The following is an 18,840-nucleotide window of genomic DNA, read 5'->3' as shown; positions in this document are numbered from 1 at the left end:
CACCCCGCCTGGCAGGACACGCTGCTCGCCGTGCCTTTGGAAACCTCCGTGCCCGGGAGCCCTCGGGGGCCCTCAGAGTCCCCTTCAGCCGCAGTGCTGCTGGGGGACTGTCCCTGTCCCTTCTGTCAGCCCTTGCCGGCAGCAGCCTGTCGGGGCTGGGCAGCCTCCCGCCCCCGAGCCCGTCAGGGCACAGGTGACACGGAGGGAGCCTCGCCCGGTGCTCCTGCGGGGCGTGAGCGGGCGGGGGCGAGGCGGCCGAGGCGGGATGTACACGCGGGGTGTCACCTCGCAGCCGACCCCGAGGGGGGCACAGGAGCCATGTACGTGGAGTGTCGCCTCAAACCAGCACCCGAGGGGCACAGAGGGAGACTACACATGTGGGGTGTCCCCTCAGACCAGCATCCGAGCGAGACAGAGCAGGAATGTACGTGTGGGGCGTGTTACCTCACACCTCCTGCCTCCCCCCGCGCTCCCGGAGGAAGCGCAACAAGCGCCGCCAAGTGCCCTGCCCGTCCCTCCCGGCCCAGCCGCCCGCGGACTACGCTTCCCAGCAACCCCGCCGGGGCTCGCCCCGCCTCCGCCCTCCCACTCTCCGCCGCACGGCATCACGGTCTTTGTAGTCTCTCCATGGCACGTAGATCCCTTCTCTACATCGGGCCTTGGCGGCGAACGAAACTATCGCTCCCGTCCGCCCCTGCGGCGCCGCGCGTGCGCCGCCGGCGTGGAAGTGCGCGAGGCCGCGGCGCTGCGGGCACTGAGGCGGCCGAGGGGCGGTGAGAGCGGCGGCGGCTTCCGCGTCGGGCGGGGGGCGGCGGGCGGCGCTCGGTACCGCACGGGCAGCACCGGCACCGGCGGCGTCCGAGAGGCGGCGGTCGTTGCGCGGCGCTCAGGGAATGCGCCTGTGAGGGCGGCGGAGGAGCGGGTGCGGGTGAAGCCCGGGCGGAGCGGAGCGGAGCGATGTCCCAGCCCCAGCAGCCGCCGCCGCCGTCCCCTCAGCAGCAGCCGCAGCCGCCGCCTCCGTCCGCCTCCAAGAAGCGAGACCGGCGCATCTTCTCGGGCACCTGCCCCGATCCCAAATGCCAGGCGCGGCTGTTCTTCCCGGCGCACGGGCCGCAGGGCAGCGGCAGCATCGAGTGCACGGACTGCGGGCGGCGCCACGAGCAGCGGCAGCTGCTGGCCGTGGAGGAGGTGACGGACCCCGACCTGGTGCTGCACAACCTGCTGCGGAATGCGCTGCTGGGCGTCAGCGGCGCCGGCCCGCCCCGCAGGAACACTGAGCTCGTCAAAGTCAATGGCCTCTCCAACTACCACTGCAAGCTCCTGGCCCCCATCCTGGCCCGCTACGGGATGGACAAGCAGACTGGCAAAGCCAAGCTCCTCACGGAGATGAACCAGGGAGACATCTTTGACTGCTCCCTCCTGGGCGACCGCGCCTTCCTCATCGAGCCAGAGCACGTCGAAACCATGGGTTACGGGAAGGACCGCTCCGGCAGCCTCATCTACCTGCACGACACCCTGGAGGACATCAAGAAGGCCAACAACAGTCAAGAGTGCCTCATTCCTGTCCACGTGGATGGAGATGGCCACTGCCTTGTCCATGCAGTCTCACGAGCGCTTGTTGGCAGGGAACTCTTCTGGCATGCTCTCCGAGAGAATCTAAAGAAGCATTTTGAGGCGAATCTAAGCCATTACAAGGCACTTTTCCATGATTTTATTGATGCTGCAGAGTGGGAGGATATTATCAATGAATGTGACCCTTTGTTTGTTCCTCCCGAAGGTGTGCCAATGGGCCTTAGGAATATTCACATCTTTGGTCTGGCCAACGTGCTGCACCGGCCTATCATCCTGTTAGACTCCTTGAGTGGAATGCGAAGCTCTGGAGATTATTCAGCAACATTCCTGCCTGGTCTGATACCTCTGGAAAAATGCATGGGGAAAGATGGCATGTTGAACAAGCCGATCTGTATTGCATGGAGTAGCTCAGGACGTAACCATTATATTCCTCTGGTTGGAATAAAAGGTGCTGCTTTACCTAAGCTGCCTAGGAAACTACTTCCTAAAGCCTGGGGAGTTCCTCAAGACCTCATCAAAAAGTACATCATGTTAGAGGAGGATGGTGGCTGCATTATTGGAGGAGACAGAAGTTTGCAGGACAAGTACTTGATGAGGCTTGTTGCTGCGATGGAGGAGGTTTTCATGAGTAAGCATGGTATCCACCCCAGTCTTGTAGCTGATGTGCATCAATATTTCTACAGAAGGACTGGTGTAATAGGGGTCCAGCCCGAAGAGGTCACTGCAGCTGCCAAAAAAGCAGTGATGGACAACCGCCTTCACAGGTGCCTCATCTGTGGGGCTCTTTCAGAGCATCACGTTCCCCCAGAGTGGCTGGCTCCTGGGGGGAAGCTGTACAACCTGGCAAAAAGTACTCACGGCCAGCTAAGGCCTGACAAAAATTACAGTTTTCCCCTGAACAGTTTGGTGTGTTCTTACAACCCTGTGAAGGATGTGCTGGTACCAGACTATGGCCTGAGTAATTTGACTGTTTGTAACTGGTGCCACGGTAACTTAATGCGTCGTGTCAGAGAAGATGGGTCTGTTTTGTATATTGATGGAGACAGAACTAATACCAGGTCTTCAGGTGGCAAATGTGGCTGTGGATTCAAGCATTACTGGGAAGGGAAAGAGTATGACAATCTGCCTGAAGCTTTTCCTATAACTCTAGAGTGGGGTGGAAGAGTGGTGAGAGAGACTGTGTACTGGTTCCAGTATGAAAGTGACACCTCTTTGAACAGCAACGTGTATGATGTCGCCATGAAACTTGTCACCAAGCACTTCCCCGGTGAATTCGGTAGCGAGATTCTTGTGCAGAAAGTTGTCAACACAATACTGCACCAAACTGCCAAAAAGAACCCTGATGATTATACCCCTGTAAATATCGATGGTGCTCACGCCCAAAGAGCTGATGATGTACAGCAAGGACAAGAGCTGGAGTCGCAACTTCCAACCAAAATAATTTTGACTGGACAGAAGACTAAAACTTTGCACAAGGAGGAGTTGAATATGAGCAAGGCTGAAAGAACTATTCAGCAGAACATTGCTGACCAGGCTTCTGTAATGCAGAAAAGGAAAAGTGAAAAATTGAAACAAGAGCAGAAAGGGCAGCCCAGGACTGCTTCTCCTGGGGCCGTTCGCGAGGGGCCCTCGTCTGCACCTGCTACACCAACCAAAACCCCGTATTCCCCAACATCTGCAAAAGAAAAGAAAATTCGAATAACCACCAATGATGGGAGGCAGTCAATGCTTACCTTGAAGTGCACTACCACCTTCTTGGAGCTCCAGGAAGGCATAGCAAGAGAATTTAATATTCCCCCGTATTTGCAATGTATTCGCTACGGCTTTCCTCCAAAAGAGCTTCTGCCTCCCAAAGAAGGCATGGAAAATGAGCCTGTTCCTTTGCAGCACGGTGACAGGATTGCCATAGAAATTCTGAAGGGCAAGGAGGAAGGCAAGCAGGCTGCCTCAGCTCACTCAGCCCATGCTGTGAAGCACGAAGATGTTGCTGTGACCAGTAAGATCTCCTCAAAGGATCTGCAAGAACAAGTTGACAAGGAGATGTATTCACTCTGTCTTCTGGCAACACTCATGGGTAAGGCTGACTTGGTGTTATTCTTCAAAATTGTATTTTTAAGTAGAAGATAACATGTTGCAAACTCTAGTTACAAACACATTTCCCTTTTTCTTAAATCATGCTTAATCTTGTAGCTGAAATGTAGCTGTAATCTTGTAGCTTATTCCTTTGTTAGAAGGACATTTAAAATGCTGTCAGTGACTTTTGTAATGTATATATGAGGTATATGAGATACTTGTTCTTCCTTTGCTATAAAGGCCTCTTTTAAAAATTGCTGTTTAGAGGTGATTTCTTTGCCTCTGCTGTCCTGTCTTTCTGTTTTTTCTGCCCCTCATTAGGCACACATTGGAAGTATATGTGTGAAACTACAGACTTTTTTTCCCTACATCTCCCTCAGGTTTCAGGAAATAAATTCAGGGCAGGGGTGAGAAGGGAATGCTGAGTGTCTGCTCATTGGAAGTTTGAGGAACAAATTTTCACCTTTGTAGTAGGAGGAAATCCTGACATTTGGCCCCACAGGGAGTTGTCTTGGTTTAAGCATATCAATTTGACATTTTCTCCTTAGGTAATCCGTTAGTTTTAAATGAAGATCTGGTCTTTTTTAAAGATTTAAGAAAGTGCTATTTCAGAATATAAACAGAGGAGAAACTGGCAGAATCTAAACATGGATCTGAATTCCAAAGGTCGGACATAGGGTTGCAAAGCTATACTTGTAAATTATCAGTCATGTAAAGCTGACTGTGAATAATTCAAGGCAAAAGGACTTTTCTCAGGTGCCTGCGTTTTTCATTTTCCTTTTTGAACTTGGGAGACTTGGACCCCTGTTTATGTGTTTTGTTCATCAGGTTTCACAGTTCTGGCTGCTTTCTGGCAGGAAGTAGAACTGTAATTATCCTACATTCAGCTGTATGAACCAGTTGAATAGTCATGTTTACAGTTTTTTTTTTTTTTTGTGGGAGCCTTCTCCTGCTGGAGGGATTTGGTGTGGCTAAAGCATGTGATGTTTCAGAAACGAAACAATTACGTAATCACAGTGTGGTGTGTCAGAAGTTCATCAAGCAGAACTTTGATTCTTTTCCAAGTGTGATTGTTTACTCCTGTGTCTTTTACAAGATAGTGTGCTGAATCACTACTCACCTCATCACACTGACATTTACATCCCAGTTCCAAAGTGCAGGAAGAAGTTAAGTTTAAAAGTTGTCTTCACTTCTGGATGAAACTTAAAAGAGTGCTTTCCTGTTTGCAGGAAATACTGCTGGAAGTATAGTTATTGACTTCAAAAAACTTTGGCATGCTTTAAAAATGTCTTGGTTACTTAAGCATTAAGGTGTGTTATTATTTCACAGGTGCTTATCCAGAAAGCGTGAGCTGATCTTGTATGCAAGAATGGCCTTTTGTCTTTCCCTTCACTGCTGTTAGATTCTGCTTTAAGAGCACCGGTTAGACTAGAATTTATCTCACTCTTCTCTGGCTGCATCCATTGTGCATTACTAATAGAAGTAAAAGCAGCAGCAAGTCATAAACCAGCCAGTTATAAAACCTTATACAACTACTGAGTAAGATGCTGTTATTATATCATGACTTTTCTCATTGGGTCTTCATTTTCCTTTAAAAATACTTGTGAGAGAAATCTAGTTACTAGACCGTTCACAATTGTGATTTTTCAACAGATTAACAAACTTCCTAAGTCCTTGCACTTTCTTAAGGGTGGCAGTTCCTCAAGGTGGCATATTCACCCTTTTTGAGACAAGAAGCCTTAATTTTTCTCAACAGCATTTCTGTACTGCTAAAAACTGCTGCAAAGGTCTGAGAGCCAGCTTTGTAACTTTGTTCTGCTAAAAACATTCCTGTAATACAGTGAGATTAGAATGTGTAGAGGGGAGATGCTGATGAGATAGCTCATTGGGCTAGACACACCTTTCTTTTCCCCAGTGCCCGTAGTGGAAGTGTGTCTTCAGACATCCATAATTATTCATTCCGTGTGCTCTTTCATACAGAGTCTCCTGTAGGCTGAAGTATTTTTCTTATTTCAGCTACTAGAATTCTTCTTTTCTGATCTCAGCTGCTTATTTTAGATCACATTCTTAACTTTTTTATGTATATAATTTTTAAAAAAGCCTTGGGAAATTAAATACTGTAGTTTCTGGACCAATTAACATATTATGCATGATTTTTTGTAAAGCTTTCTCTTCTTTTTTTTTTTCCTAGCTCAAAATGCGGAATTCTGTAGGGAAATTACTAAAGGAATTGGAATTTTGCATTAACATATTTAAAACATTATATTTTAAACCAGATTTAATTACACTCCTGCAGAGGCACTCTGAATATGTGCAAGCCAGATATGAATTTATTTTGATTGGTTAGTTTTTCATTGATGAATTCATCCATACACAAGGAATCAAAATAGCCAGCTTTAAATTTAGTGTATTCTGTGATACCAGGATTTTCATGGAATTAAACAGCTTGCTTTGAAGCCAGCTGAACTTCTCTACAACCTATTTTATCAATTGTGGTTTTTATTTGTGTTGCACTTTGTGTGTTCTCTCTGCTGTCTGCAGTGACAGTCCTGGGCTTGCAGCAGCTGCAGGCTAACTTGTATCGGTGAACAAGGCCTGTTTGTGGGCAGGACAGTCTGGATTTGTTCCCATACCTTAATGTTCTGGGATTGGGGTCTGGTCTGAGGAGCTGTGTACTGGAGTAGGAACAGTATAATCTCTTGGATAAATGTAGTGTCTTGAGGGAGTTTTTAATCTAACTAAATGATCATCCAAATTAACTTGTGACCTATAAACATCTTGCTGCCATGGCAAACAAATCCAAAACAAACGGTAAAACTCAACTAACAACAAAAATGTGCAAACCTCAAATGTAGTTTAGTTGAGTCACACACTAGTTCCTCTGATCTGGGAAAGTCCAGTTGTAACTGTGGGCTTTTTTTATCTTCCAGTGGGAGATGTCTGTCAAAACAGTGTCATTAGCTTGTATTTCTTTCAGTGGCTGATGCTTTTGTATTGTGAGCCCTGCTCTCCATGCTTTCCTGCATGTAGTACTTGTTAGTATTGCATAAAAGGCTGTCTAAACAGTGATGCTTCCCTTGTGCAAGGCTTGAAAAATCATGCCCACAGCAAATAGGGAAGCTTTCCTTGGAAAATGTCAGTAATTCTATACTGGGCTTCTCTTTAAGTCCAGTGGTTGTCTTGTGGAATGAAAGAGAGTCCTTCAAATGGTAATGGATTGCTCAATGCAGCAGTAAAGGAGTCCTTAGCATGGAGTCCTGCTGGCTGTGGCCTCTTCAGGCTTCAGTGGACTGACAGCTGTATTCTGATAGTTCTCAGTGCAGTGGTTGTTTTGATTCCTGTGGGCAGTGTTTAAAACATCAGGGAGACTTGGAAGAGGCACATCATCAATGCTCTGCAGACACCGTGTATAGGGAAGTGCATTTCAAATGGCCAGTGAGAGTAAGGACACAGGTAGCAGTGCCAGAAGACTTCCTTCAGTAGATCATGGAAAATAAGAAGAAAGAGCAGTTGGTTTATTACTTCAATGTTCATCTTGGAAGCAAAGGCCAAATTTGTAAGCTTGATGTGCGAATGAATGCGATGAACCTGAGTGTATATGATTTGAAGAAATGGTTTCAAAATTCATCAGATTATATCAGTCTCCTGTCTTTAAAACATCCAAAGTCAGAATGTGGTGAATGTGCACTGTACTCTTGTAAAGTGAATGGGGGCTTGAGTAATGCCTGCAGTGGAGAGGTGAGTGACAGTTGTGGGGGAACAGACAAGCAGGGGAGCATGGAGAGGCCTGTGCCTCTTGGGCTCTTTTATTTTATTTTCCTTATAACAGCAAGCAAAGATATATTGGTGGGTTATATTTTACAGCCTCACACATTCCAGCTTTCTCTATCCAAGTAGTACAACCAGTTGATTGTAGTTGAAGATTTACATTTTCCAATCTTAATAGAAATTTGAGAGATGTTGTTACTGAGATTTCAGTCCCTACAGAAGGGGGCAATTTCTATCTAAAATGTATTGGTATGTTCCGTGTATGTTTGATGGAAAGTGGGAAAAACATTTTTTTTTTTTCTGAAAATGTGTATGCACAGTAGTTGTTTCTGCATAAGGAGAATAGAATTTATCAGAATTTTCTGTTTGTTCTGCTTAGACAGCTACAGCACATGTCACTTCTCTGAAGCAGGTAAGTGGTTAGCAAAATAAGGAAAAGGGTATAGGCTAAATGCAGATCTGAAATGATTGAGCAGGTGCTGTTAGGTTACTGATATTCCATCACTGTAACCCAATTTTTCTGTTCTTTATATTCCTTTCCTTATGTAGTCTAGGTTGTTTTTGTTTTTTTTTTTTTTTCTCCATGGCATTTAAAGTTGTCACATTTCAATGCCATTTTTGGCATTGTTGAGAAACACTGGTTATACAGGACTGCCAGGGCCTCATGGTTGGTATTTTGTTTCTAACTCTCAAGAAAAGCAAGGTACAAACACAGCTTCTATGCAGCTGCCTGGGTGAATGTTTGTGTCTCAGCTGCAGTATTAAGTCTGCTGTGTGGTAGCTGTGAAATTGAGCTCTGATTTTTGAGAAGGTGTAGGGATATAGAATTCAAATTTTAGTGAGCAAGGATATGTGTTTGAATTTTGGAAGTGTGTTAGTAATTTCCTAGTTTAATGTTGAAAGCAGAGGTAGGAGGGGAATGGAGGCTCGTGTTTAGGGCTTGACAAAGAAACAGGAGCTGCATCTTGGATCAAATCAAATTTGGGAACCTTTCTTCTGGAACATGTAGGATATTTGACTGCAGACAGTGGTATGTTTTTCTAAAAGTCTTTCAATGTCCCAGGCTCATGTTCTGTGCATTTGCAATAAAAATTCAAATTGTTTATTGCATAGAAGAAAGTGAGGAGTCAACTTTTAGTTTAAGGAGTTACATTTTCAGCCCTTGTCTATAATATGTAAATACTACTGTTTAATTTTAATGTTTGTGTTTGATTTTTACAGGAGAAGATGTTTGGTCTTATGCAAAGGGGCTTCCTCAGTTGTTTCAGCAGGGTGGAGTCTTCTACAGCATAATGAAGAAAACAACAGGTATTTTTTTGGTTTGGTTTTTATTCCTTCCTTCCTTCCCCTGTTTCCAAATCCTGAAAATTGTAAATTGGTACTGAGTCACTTCTAAGCATAAATATATTTTTTTTGAAAGTCTATTACTGTGGAAAATTTTCATTCTTAAATATTGGAGAACTCCTAATGTTCCCTCAGACAGACTAAGACTAGGGAATCTGCCTAAACCTATTTAATTGAATTTAAGCCTCTTACTTTCTGAAATTTCCACTTCCTGAATTATACAAACAACTCTTTTTTTTTTTTCTTAATGACAATATGACCAAAAAAGTCAGCTGATTTTTTGTTTTCTGTATCTTTTTCTCCTGTAAGGATCAAACAATGAAATCATAATACTTATTCCTTTACTTTAAGATGCTTACTGGATAAGGATTTTACCTTCCTTGTGCTTCTTAGCAGATATTTTATACAGGGTACTGCATGTTTTAAATTTAAATGGTTGGTTAAATTTGTTTTTTATATTCCTAAGATTATTGTTCAAAAACAAAACTATCCATCCCCTTCTTGAATTGCTGAATGTTGCATCTTGGGTTCTGTACAGAATAACCAAGCAAGTGGAGTACATTTGATTTTTAGGTGGCTTTACAAATACTGCCTACAAAAAATAGCAACTGTTTCTTTAGAGAAGAAAGTACTAAGGAGTTATTTTCTCCCAAAGTTATTTTCTTGATGAAATCTTTCCATTCACAGTTTAACTGTTGTGATTTCAGCTATTATAATGGTCCCTTTACTGCTTTCTTGCTGTTTGATTTTTTTTGTAGGCAGTTTCATCAACCTTAACTTTATCTTACTTATTTCTGGAAATAAATTAAAATGTGTGATATACTCAATGCCTGTCACTGAAGTATTAGCCTGATAATAGAGTTAGCGTGCTAAGTGTCTTATATCTGTTTCCTTTTAGTTTTCCTTCTTTTACTATGCTTGTACAGTAAGGAGTGGTGTATTGTTTGTGGAAAGTGAATCAGCTTGATGGAAAGGGTGTTTTTGACCAATTGATGGCTAGTCAGATTTGAAATCCTGAAATGAATCCAAGGAATTTTAACCCAGCTCTCAGAAAATGTCTAACTTAAAAGTAATTTTTCCCAGCTTGCTGTGTAAGAAATAAGGCTGTAGCAGATAATGGTGTAAATGCATACAGAGAAGTGCACTAGTTTCAAATACAGACTGTCTTGGTAGGTACAATTCCTATTTCAGCATTAGTTCACCTTTACAATTCCAGTGTGCAACAATCTGACTCATCTTTCCATTTTAAGAAGCTACTTACCTATTTGTAATCTTTTAGATAATGTAATAGTGCACCTATCATATTGGACCTTGAGAACAAAGCTGTCTGTGAAGCATAGGTACTGTTAATCAGTTGAAACTTGATTTAACAGATCTTTGAGATGTTGGGATTGCAGTTTCAGAGGCAGTTTTGGTCATTCATAGGAATTGTTTCAGTTCCCTCTTTTGCAAATGAGAATTGAGCTGCTAAATTACATATCTAAAATATGTTGTTCAGGCAAAGTTAGACAGATAGGTGTTTGAGGTTAAATTTTGTTCTGCATTTTGGCTATTTGGTTATTGGTTCCCATGGATATGTAAAGAAAGGAGCCACATGTCTGAACCTCTCAGAATAAAATCTTATTTGTAGGTCCTCTGCAGTTCTGTGTGAATCAGAAGCTGTGGAGGATGAGTGAGATTAATAAGTAGATTCATTAGGATGAAAACAGTTTAATAACTTATCAAATTATTGAATGACCTTTCCCACTGTTGCCCAGAATACTCATTTTGAAAGCATTGTGTTTGGTAATACAGAACTAGAATTTGCTTGTTGTGTTTCTTCCCTTCTGAATAATTTCTGGTGGTTTTCTTCAAGAATTTTGATAAAGAGAGGAAAAATCCCAACAGTTTACCTGTTCCTGGCACCTTTTAAACTGTGTTGTTTTCATTGTAGCTCTCCATGCATAGCTGATGGAATTAAAGTGAAGAGAATGGTTGCAGCCAAGTTTTCATCTGCAGATAGCTTTTAGCTCACAGAAAGCCACCATCACTGAAGTGATACCTTACTGCTTTTACCACAGCCTGTATGGGACAGAGTTGAAAGAGTTATTTTGTGGTTTATGATGATAAACTGTAAAGACTGATGGTTGTCCATTTTTGGCACACAGAAACTTCAGAACTTAAAATTATCTAGTGAACTCTCAGTTTTAACAGATTGGTCAAATTGTAAGTAGGATAGTTAAACAAACAGCAGAGCAATAATATTATGCATTATGTTTGTTTTGTAAAGGTTAATAGTTATAATATCCAGGACTACTAAATATAGTAAGCTTGAAACATGTTAATCTAGCAGCACTTCCTCTCAGAGAACAAGACAAAATAGCACATTTGAAATTCCTCAGGCTTAGCAGCAGTTAGGCAACCAGAAATCCTACTACAGTTCTAACTAGTGTGGAAGTAGTCTCAAATAGTGTTTCTCCAGATAGTGTTTTGAAATGTTCTCCTTATTAGTTTTTGGGTTTTGATTTGTGATGGTTTGGTTTTGTGTGATTTTGGGGGTGTGGGTGGTGGTAGTGATGGGGGCTTGTTTTACATTACTGCAAGCATAAAACTGCAAGTTGTAGCAGTGTGGTCATTTTATCTTGTAATAATACACTATTGTCTCTTCATCAGTCATCATAGAAGGCAGCAGCATCTTTGCAGCATGCTCTGGTTATTGTATGGCATAAAAGCCTATGTTTTTTCTCCCCCAGTAATAACTTTCAGTGTTTGTTTTTACATCCTGATTCAGTAAATTTAAATACAGTAATTACTGCGTTCAGAGCATGCCTTAAGATATGTTAGCACTTTGAATAACTTTTCCTGTCTTTATAGGTTTGGCTGATGGCAAGCACTGCACTTTTCCACATCTGCCTGGTAAAAACTTTGTGTACAATGCAGCAGAAGACAGACTAGAGCTGTGTGTGGATGCTGCTGGGCACTTCCCGATCGGTCCCGATGTTGAAGAGCTGGTTAAAGAGGCCTTAAGTCAAGTGCGAGCAGAAGCTGCTTCGAGAAGCAGGGAAGCAAGTCCTTCACATGGAATACTGAAGCTGGGTAGTGGTGGAGTAGTGAAAAAGAAATCTGAACAGCTACATAACATAACTGCATTTCAAGGAAAGGGTCATTCCCTAGGAACTGCATCTAGTAGTCAACAACACGATCAAAGAGCCAGGGAAACACCACTTTTAAGAAAGCATAGCACAGAAACGGACTTCAGTCCTTCTGCTAAAATTGAGCCTTCTGTATTCACAGCTGCTTCTGGTAACAGTGAGCTTATTCGAATTGCTCCGGGAGTTGTGACAATGAGAGACAGCAGGCAGCTTGACCCCACTTTGATTGAGGCACAGAGAAAAAAGTTGCAGGAAATGGTCTCTTCTATTCAGGCTTCAATGGATAGACATTTGCGGGATCAGAATACAGAGCAGTCAGCATCAGTTGATGTATCTCAAAGAAAAGTAGAGGCAGTGAGTTCAACTGCTAAAACTGGGAGCTTTCAGGCTGCCTTACCCGAATCATTCTCTGCACCAAGTGGTACTGAACACTTGAATACTGAATCAACTGATGGTAACATGGTGAATTCTGTGGGAACAACATTCCCTGCAAGGTCTAAAGCACAAAAGGGAAATTCTGTTGAGGAGCTTGAGGAGATGGATAGTCAAGATGCAGGAATCACTAATGCAACTGAGCCAATGGATCACTCTTGATAGGTTAAAATCTAATAAGGGTAGAAGAAATTACTGTTCAAATGTAATGTTTATTGGCTGGGCCACACAAAGTGATTAGTTATTAAATCTTGTATGTATGTCAAAGATTATATCATCTTATTCAGTGCATGATAAGCATGTGATTGGCAATAGCTTTCAATATTACCATACTGCTGCCCAGGCTGGCTCTGTTACCTGTAAATTAGTTATTAGGAAATGCACTGAGATTAATATCTGCTGTACATGTGGGTTCTTGAAAATTCTTTGTAATTTTTAATTTCTTAGAAGTCTTAAAATTTAAGCCCATGCAAGGTTCTTACCATGCTAGCTTAAGGTTACTGGAAGGGCTAGAACAGGCAAAACTAGATACATGGCAAAGTTAATTCTGTCCCAGGTACTTAATTCCAATAAAAAATACCCTATTGTCATAAATTAGACGTACATTTCAAAAAGTAACTGAAACTAAAGTTCTGCTCAATTTGATAATGCAGCATATACAGTGCTTTTAATGACACTTTGCTGGCACTTCTCCAATTTAATAACTTTTTCATTCATATCCTCCTGTCAGAAATCTTGGAATAAGTGCAACTTTACTAAACTGAAGTCTAAGTTCTCTTGTTGTCAGTTAGAAAGCAAGTTAGAAAAAAGGCCACATAGCATATGATGAAGATACATTGAATGTGGTGTGGTTATGCATAGCAGTCTGAGCCAACGCAACCATTTTGGTGCTCTCTTGGTAGCATTTCCTCCCAAATACCAAACTGGTCAGGTGGTTGTGCAACTTTTGAGACAGTTATGGGAGAGAAGTGGGCAATTGCAAGTAAGAGCAAATGTTCAATGGCAAATCCATTTATTTTAGAAGATTTGGATTGCTAGCATTGGTTAGAAATAGCAAAAATGAAATAACAGCTGTCCTCTTAAGAGCAAATTAACAATTTATTGGAAGGAAATGACTCTCTAACACACATTATCCTAAAGTGTTTGGTGATAATTGAGCTTTTAGAAGCTCACTGTTTACTCTGTGGGAGCAAGGGATACATGCTGTTTCAGTGTCTATAAAGACTTCCCACCTCTCTCAGCCTCATTTGAGTTTGTGATGCAGGTTTCCCTGCATCAGAGATAATAGAGCTGGTATCCACTTAAGTAGTGTGTTCATCAGATCTGTAGTGCTAGTTTTTAAGAAGCAGCCATTGTGCTTGCTCCCTAAGGATGGAATGTGTTTCTGATACTGCACTTTGCTTCCTATCTTCATAGTCATTTAAATGCACTATTGTTGCTTCTTCTTATGGTAAAATAACATTGAATGGATGAAAAGATGTTAATACAGCTTCAGAGGAATTAAGAGCATTTAAGTACTGAAGTCTGTGTTTGTGCACATGTAGGTTTTTACCAGTTCACAAATGTGGTTTGTGTTGTATATGTTTGTATTCAGGAAAGTCTCCTCACTTTTTACATTTCTAATCACTTAAACAGTTCTAAGTGTTAGTATGATAAAATGTCCCATGGGGAAGGATTTATTTTTGTATGTAGAACTGAAATGAAGCAAGTCACTTGAAAAATAGCCCTTCTCTTTTGTCAAAATAAATTAAAGTTACTCTGTTGGTTAACTTTTTGTGTAGATGGTACAAATATTTTATGATTTCATACACTACTTAGAGGTAAAATATAAATACCACATTTACATAAATAAATGAAAAATGTTAAGATCTCAAATTGCTATCTGGTAAGTTAGCAATTTGGAAACTTGGAATGTATGAAGTAATTGGCTTGCCAGAACTGACCTTGCTGATGCACTGATTAACTGGCAGGGCTTATTCAATGAGAAACAGGATGCACATGCAGCACCTGGAAGCCTGCCATGACTTCTGAAAACATTTAGTCTCCCATGAATCAGTCTAGCTCGCTGAAGGCTACATCTATATAGAAAATGTTGAGTAGAGGCTTGTGCTTTGTCACAGTGTTAAAAAAGTACAGCAGTGACTTGTTCCTGTGAAAGAATTTCAATCAGGAGAGGCTGAGGGGGAGGAATCCCCTGGATCTCTTGCATTTTAGACCAGGTAACCAGTGCTTTGGTAGTTTCAACCTTTTCTTTAGGGAAAAAAAAGTCTTCCTTGGCTGGAAAAATAATGAGTGAGTAGTGTATATGAGAGAATTTCAAGTTTGAAATAAATTGAAATATTTATTGCACATCATTCTTATTTCGAGGAAAAATGCTTACTTCTTTCATGCCTTTCTGGTAAGACTGCAGAAGTTTGTGTGCCTTTTACTGTGTAAAGAGGAAGGCTTGGTTTAGTTTTGACACACTTCCCATTTCAGCAGTAATTTGACATTTTCCTTCTTATCTAAATAGACATAGAAACAGATAATAGCTCTGTTTGACTCACCATTAGTGTCATCTCGGGCCCACTCAAGTCGTGTAGACAAGAACCCTCCAGTTCCTAAAAGAAGATGGTCTCACAGGACTGGTAAAATGGTGTCAGTCACAAGATCTGCTGGTGTGAGTTCTGGAAGGCAGGATTGTGCATATTTCTTTGCAGTGTTCTTATCTCATGTAGCTTTTTCTGCATTTAATATCAGTGGTTTTGAGAAAGATAGATAGCTCTTGATACTCTCAAGTGAAGCTAAACTTCATCTGTGTGCCAGTGAGATGTGTGACTGTGCAGGAGAAGTGAAATAAAGAACACCAAAGTGTAAATTGGAACAGATGTTTCATTTGGTTGCTGGCAGTGGGTGCAAATGTAAGTGGAGACAAATCTGTGTGCCTGTCCAAGAAGCACCAGTGTGCTTGTTAGAATTCCTGTTAGAGTCAGGAAAATGCTGGGGGGTACAAGGGCAGGGAAGACTTTGGCTCATTGTGGATGAGAAGATGTGTCAGTAGGACTTCTCAAATGTCAAGAATGGTGCCCTTTTCTTGAAAAGTAAAGGCAACCAACCCAAATTCTTGCTACCAAATTACCTGTGGAAGAGGTTGTGGTTTTGAGTACCCACCTTGATTACTTTCATGTCTGAAGGCCAAGGATCTTCTATGCTGTGTCTCATGGCAAAGAAGACACATTATTAGAAAATCCTAAATGTTACTATGGCTTAGTATGTATAACCCAAAGAAAAGATGATTGCTAAAAATACAGGCCTAGTAGAAAAATAAAAAAGGGAATGAACTAGATTGCTGATGAGCATATGGGAAACCTCGGGAGAACAGATCAGTTTTCCAAGACTTTTACTACTTCAAATGGCTGGCTGCTTAGTTGACTTTTTGATAGTGCTGTTTCTCTCTGAATTGTTTGCATTTCAGTGAGGGAAAATAAATAGCAGATTTTCAAATGAAATCAAAGAAATGTATTTGGGATGTCTTCCCTCTTGTAGTCACAAAACAGCTGTGTGCATTGTTGGCTTTGTGAATTCCATGTAGTTTACTAGTCTTGTGCTGGCTGTAAAATACAAGCTAGACATTGCCTCTGCCAGAGTGCTCTAGCAGTGTCACAGAGGCACAGTGCCACAGGGCTGTGTGCTAAACAACCCTGCAAGGCCAAAATACTTGATTTACACTCTTTCATAAAGTAGAATCTGTTGTCATTGTCACAGGGTTAGTGGAGTTGCTTTTTCGATGCGCTGAAAATGCCAGGTAACAAAATTCTTGGTATGTTTACAGTTGGGAGAGTGATGCTCGATCTGACTTGAATGGATAATTAATGATTTAAGAAGATGCCACTGTTAACTCTACATTTGTTTGGCTCCTATTTTTAAATATCAGAATCTACATGCTTTTGTAAAATAATAATAATATGAATATGAAGTTAATCCTTTTGTTAAAAAAGCCACAACAGAGAGTGGTTTCTTTGTTTTGCTTGTGAATATCAGTTTAGCTTCATGAAGAAGTTGCTTAAGATCTTTAGAATGCAGGATTCCCTCTGAGCCCTTATGCCTGTGGTTGAGCAATAAAAGGTTGAAACAAGAGTGGTATTTTCAGAGTTATTTTATGTTTGATGAGGATTATTGCCAAGAAATGAAAGAGTGCACTTTTAGGAGGGAATGCTATTTAAAATGTATAAATAGGAATTAAAATAGTGTATATATTTAGAAAAAAAAAATCTTTTTAAAAAGTAAGTGCTTTACATGTTGAATTAAAAATAAATTAGCATAGAAACGATACCATCTTCACAGTACTGGCTGTTATCCAGCAAGGTTTGGTTTGTTCTATTTGTGATTGCTGTACTAATTATATTTGATTTTTTTATCAGTAATGTAACAATAGTGTATTATAACAGTATATAGTGTACTATACTACACTTCACTGTACAGTATTTGGAATTTTCTTTGATTGCTATATTAAAACTATAAGTTGAAACATCTGCTTTGGTTTTATAAGGTGTAATTTTTATCTAGCCTTTCACACATTAGCTTGTTTAATTAATGCTGATTTGCCTACAAAATGAGTCAGTTGAAAATGTATTAATTTCCTCATTTTGCGGATAAATTGCATTATACTTGCATACATGAATATTAGTACAGAAGTTAAAAAACTGATACAATTCTTAGAAAAGTAAAATCTGATGTTACCCATTTTCCTTTAGTAATGGTTATTTTTCAAAATAATTTTTTGAGAGAAAAGTTCTTTGAGAAAAAAATTGATTTTTTTGACCTCATGCCTAATCTAAATATTTCCTTGAACACATGGGACCTTTGAATTTGAGAGATCTCTAAACCGTATGTTTCATTTATTTGAGACCAAATTTCAAGACCTGAATCTTTTTTTTTCTTCCAAAGCTGTCATGAAGAAAATGTAGAAAAATGCAGACCAAGTCAGCATTTAAGATACCTTGCAATCTGTGATTTGAAACATTGGTCAAAGTGTATTTCAAAGCAAAATTTTAATGCATGCATGTAATATTCAAGTATGAATAGTACAATTTGGAAGAACTAGGCTTTTGAAAATTTGGCAATACTCGAAGATGAACATATTGACAACTATTTAAATTATCTCTATGCTTTTCCCACCAGCTACATGTGGTACTTTGTTTCACAAATTGGCTTTAATCAAAACTTCTGAGCCTAGAAACAAGCCATAAAACCCATCTGCAAAACTCTTGTGTTACTTCTTCCTGTATTTACTGAAAGGCCTTAATTCCAAGTGTGCTAGCATTAAAACATTCTTTAAAATGATGGGTGTAAATACACTGTTAATTTTGATTGCATGTCATATAATGAAGAATTGAAAATTATCCTTCAGAAGATTTGTATTTCAAAAGCTTAAATGATTAATGCTAAGCTAGAAATTTGCTCATCTTTATTAATATAGTACTTATCATCTTAGCCAAAAGCAGTACTGAATGTATGAAGCAACAAACTTAAGTGTGCTTCCGAAGTGTTTTCATTTTACTTCTGCACTTAATTGTCTTAATATTGGTCTATATTTTTATATTGCATTGGAGTTGTTGGGTTTGGGTTGTTACTTGTTTGGTTGGTTTGTCTCATTTTTTTTCTTATGCATGTCTGCAGCAAATCTGTTGTAACATCACTGTAAAACCCCATCTTCCTGTCACCATAAAACTCCTCAAAATACAATCTTATCCCTAGGGCCAGGGTGAGAGTGAACCTTGGATATTCACCAGCATGTGTAGCGAGTTATGGAAGGTGCTTTTGGAATCACAAAGTCAATTCAAACACCTTATGCTGTCTGCAGGAGTTAATTGAAATCATGTTGCTTTCCTTGATGTAGAGGCTTTGATATATGTTGGCTTCTACTGGTTTGTGTAGTTTTGAGTATTTATTACTCAGAAATGGATAAAGAAAAGTAGGTGTTTAGATTCACAGTAGACTTGATGGCCAAACTGACATTGCAGAAACCCTGTTGCTGCAGCTGGTTTGAAATGGATTATTTGGATTTGAATTACTTAAATTGATGTATACTGAGTTATTCTGAACATCTGTTAACACAGAGGAATTAGGCTTCAGTGTAAGCATGACCTCTCTTGCAGTAACTTGCAGGCACTTTAAGAGGTTTCAGAAAAGACTGTTATTCTTTGTTCTGTTACTGAAAAACATTGATTATGAGATAGCTGCACAGACTTGTATTTGGACTTTATCCACCTCTATTTTTAAAAGACTGCCTAATTTTGTTTTCTGCTGGAAATAATACTTCTAGTGGCTTGTATTGCTGGTAGCAAATCTAATTTCACTTCTAAAGTGATCCTGTAGGTCTGGACTGGGTCTGTGCTGTTTGGAAACTCATATTCAATAAGTGAAAAATTAAAAGAAAGATGGCAGATGGAAGGAAGTTACCAGAAATTATAAGAAGGTTTAAATGGTGCTGTGGTTCTTATTAGCCAACAGTCTGTGGAGTCTGGCTGGATGAAATGCA

At 40.7% G+C, this 18,840-nt stretch overlaps 1 protein-coding gene across 1 annotated transcript; it reads left to right on the top strand.

Moving 5' to 3' along the window:
* The first annotated feature begins 743 nt into the window (after positions 1-743).
* VCPIP1 (valosin containing protein interacting protein 1) lies at positions 744-16,831 on the top strand. The gene is made up of 3 exons (XM_064387994.1): positions 744-3,646; positions 8,635-8,721; positions 11,611-16,831. Exons 1-3 carry the CDS (start codon positions 958-960, stop codon positions 12,480-12,482), a joined length of 3,648 nt encoding a protein of 1,215 aa, XP_064244064.1. The 5' UTR covers positions 744-957; the 3' UTR covers positions 12,483-16,831.
* Positions 16,832-18,840: the final 2,009 nt, after the last annotated feature.

The sequence above is a fragment of the Passer domesticus genome, chromosome 1 (genome assembly GCF_036417665.1).
Source record: "Passer domesticus isolate bPasDom1 chromosome 1, bPasDom1.hap1, whole genome shotgun sequence".
Lineage (NCBI taxonomy): Eukaryota > Metazoa > Chordata > Aves > Passeriformes > Passeridae > Passer > Passer domesticus.
The sequence above is the reverse complement of the archived record's forward strand: the minus strand, read 5'-3'. Positions and strand labels throughout refer to the sequence as shown.

Excerpts from the sequence above, each read along its gene's own strand:
- VCPIP1 (XM_064387994.1), top strand. The coding sequence starts at position 958 with ATGTCCCAGCCCCAGCAGCCGCCGCCGCCGTCCCCTCAGCAGCAGCCG. Across the intron at positions 3,647-8,634 it reads TCTTCTGGCAACACTCATGG|GAGAAGATGTTTGGTCTTAT; the intron begins GTAAGGCTGACT and ends TGATTTTTACAG. Across the intron at positions 8,722-11,610 it reads CATAATGAAGAAAACAACAG|GTTTGGCTGATGGCAAGCAC; the intron begins GTATTTTTTTGG and ends CTGTCTTTATAG.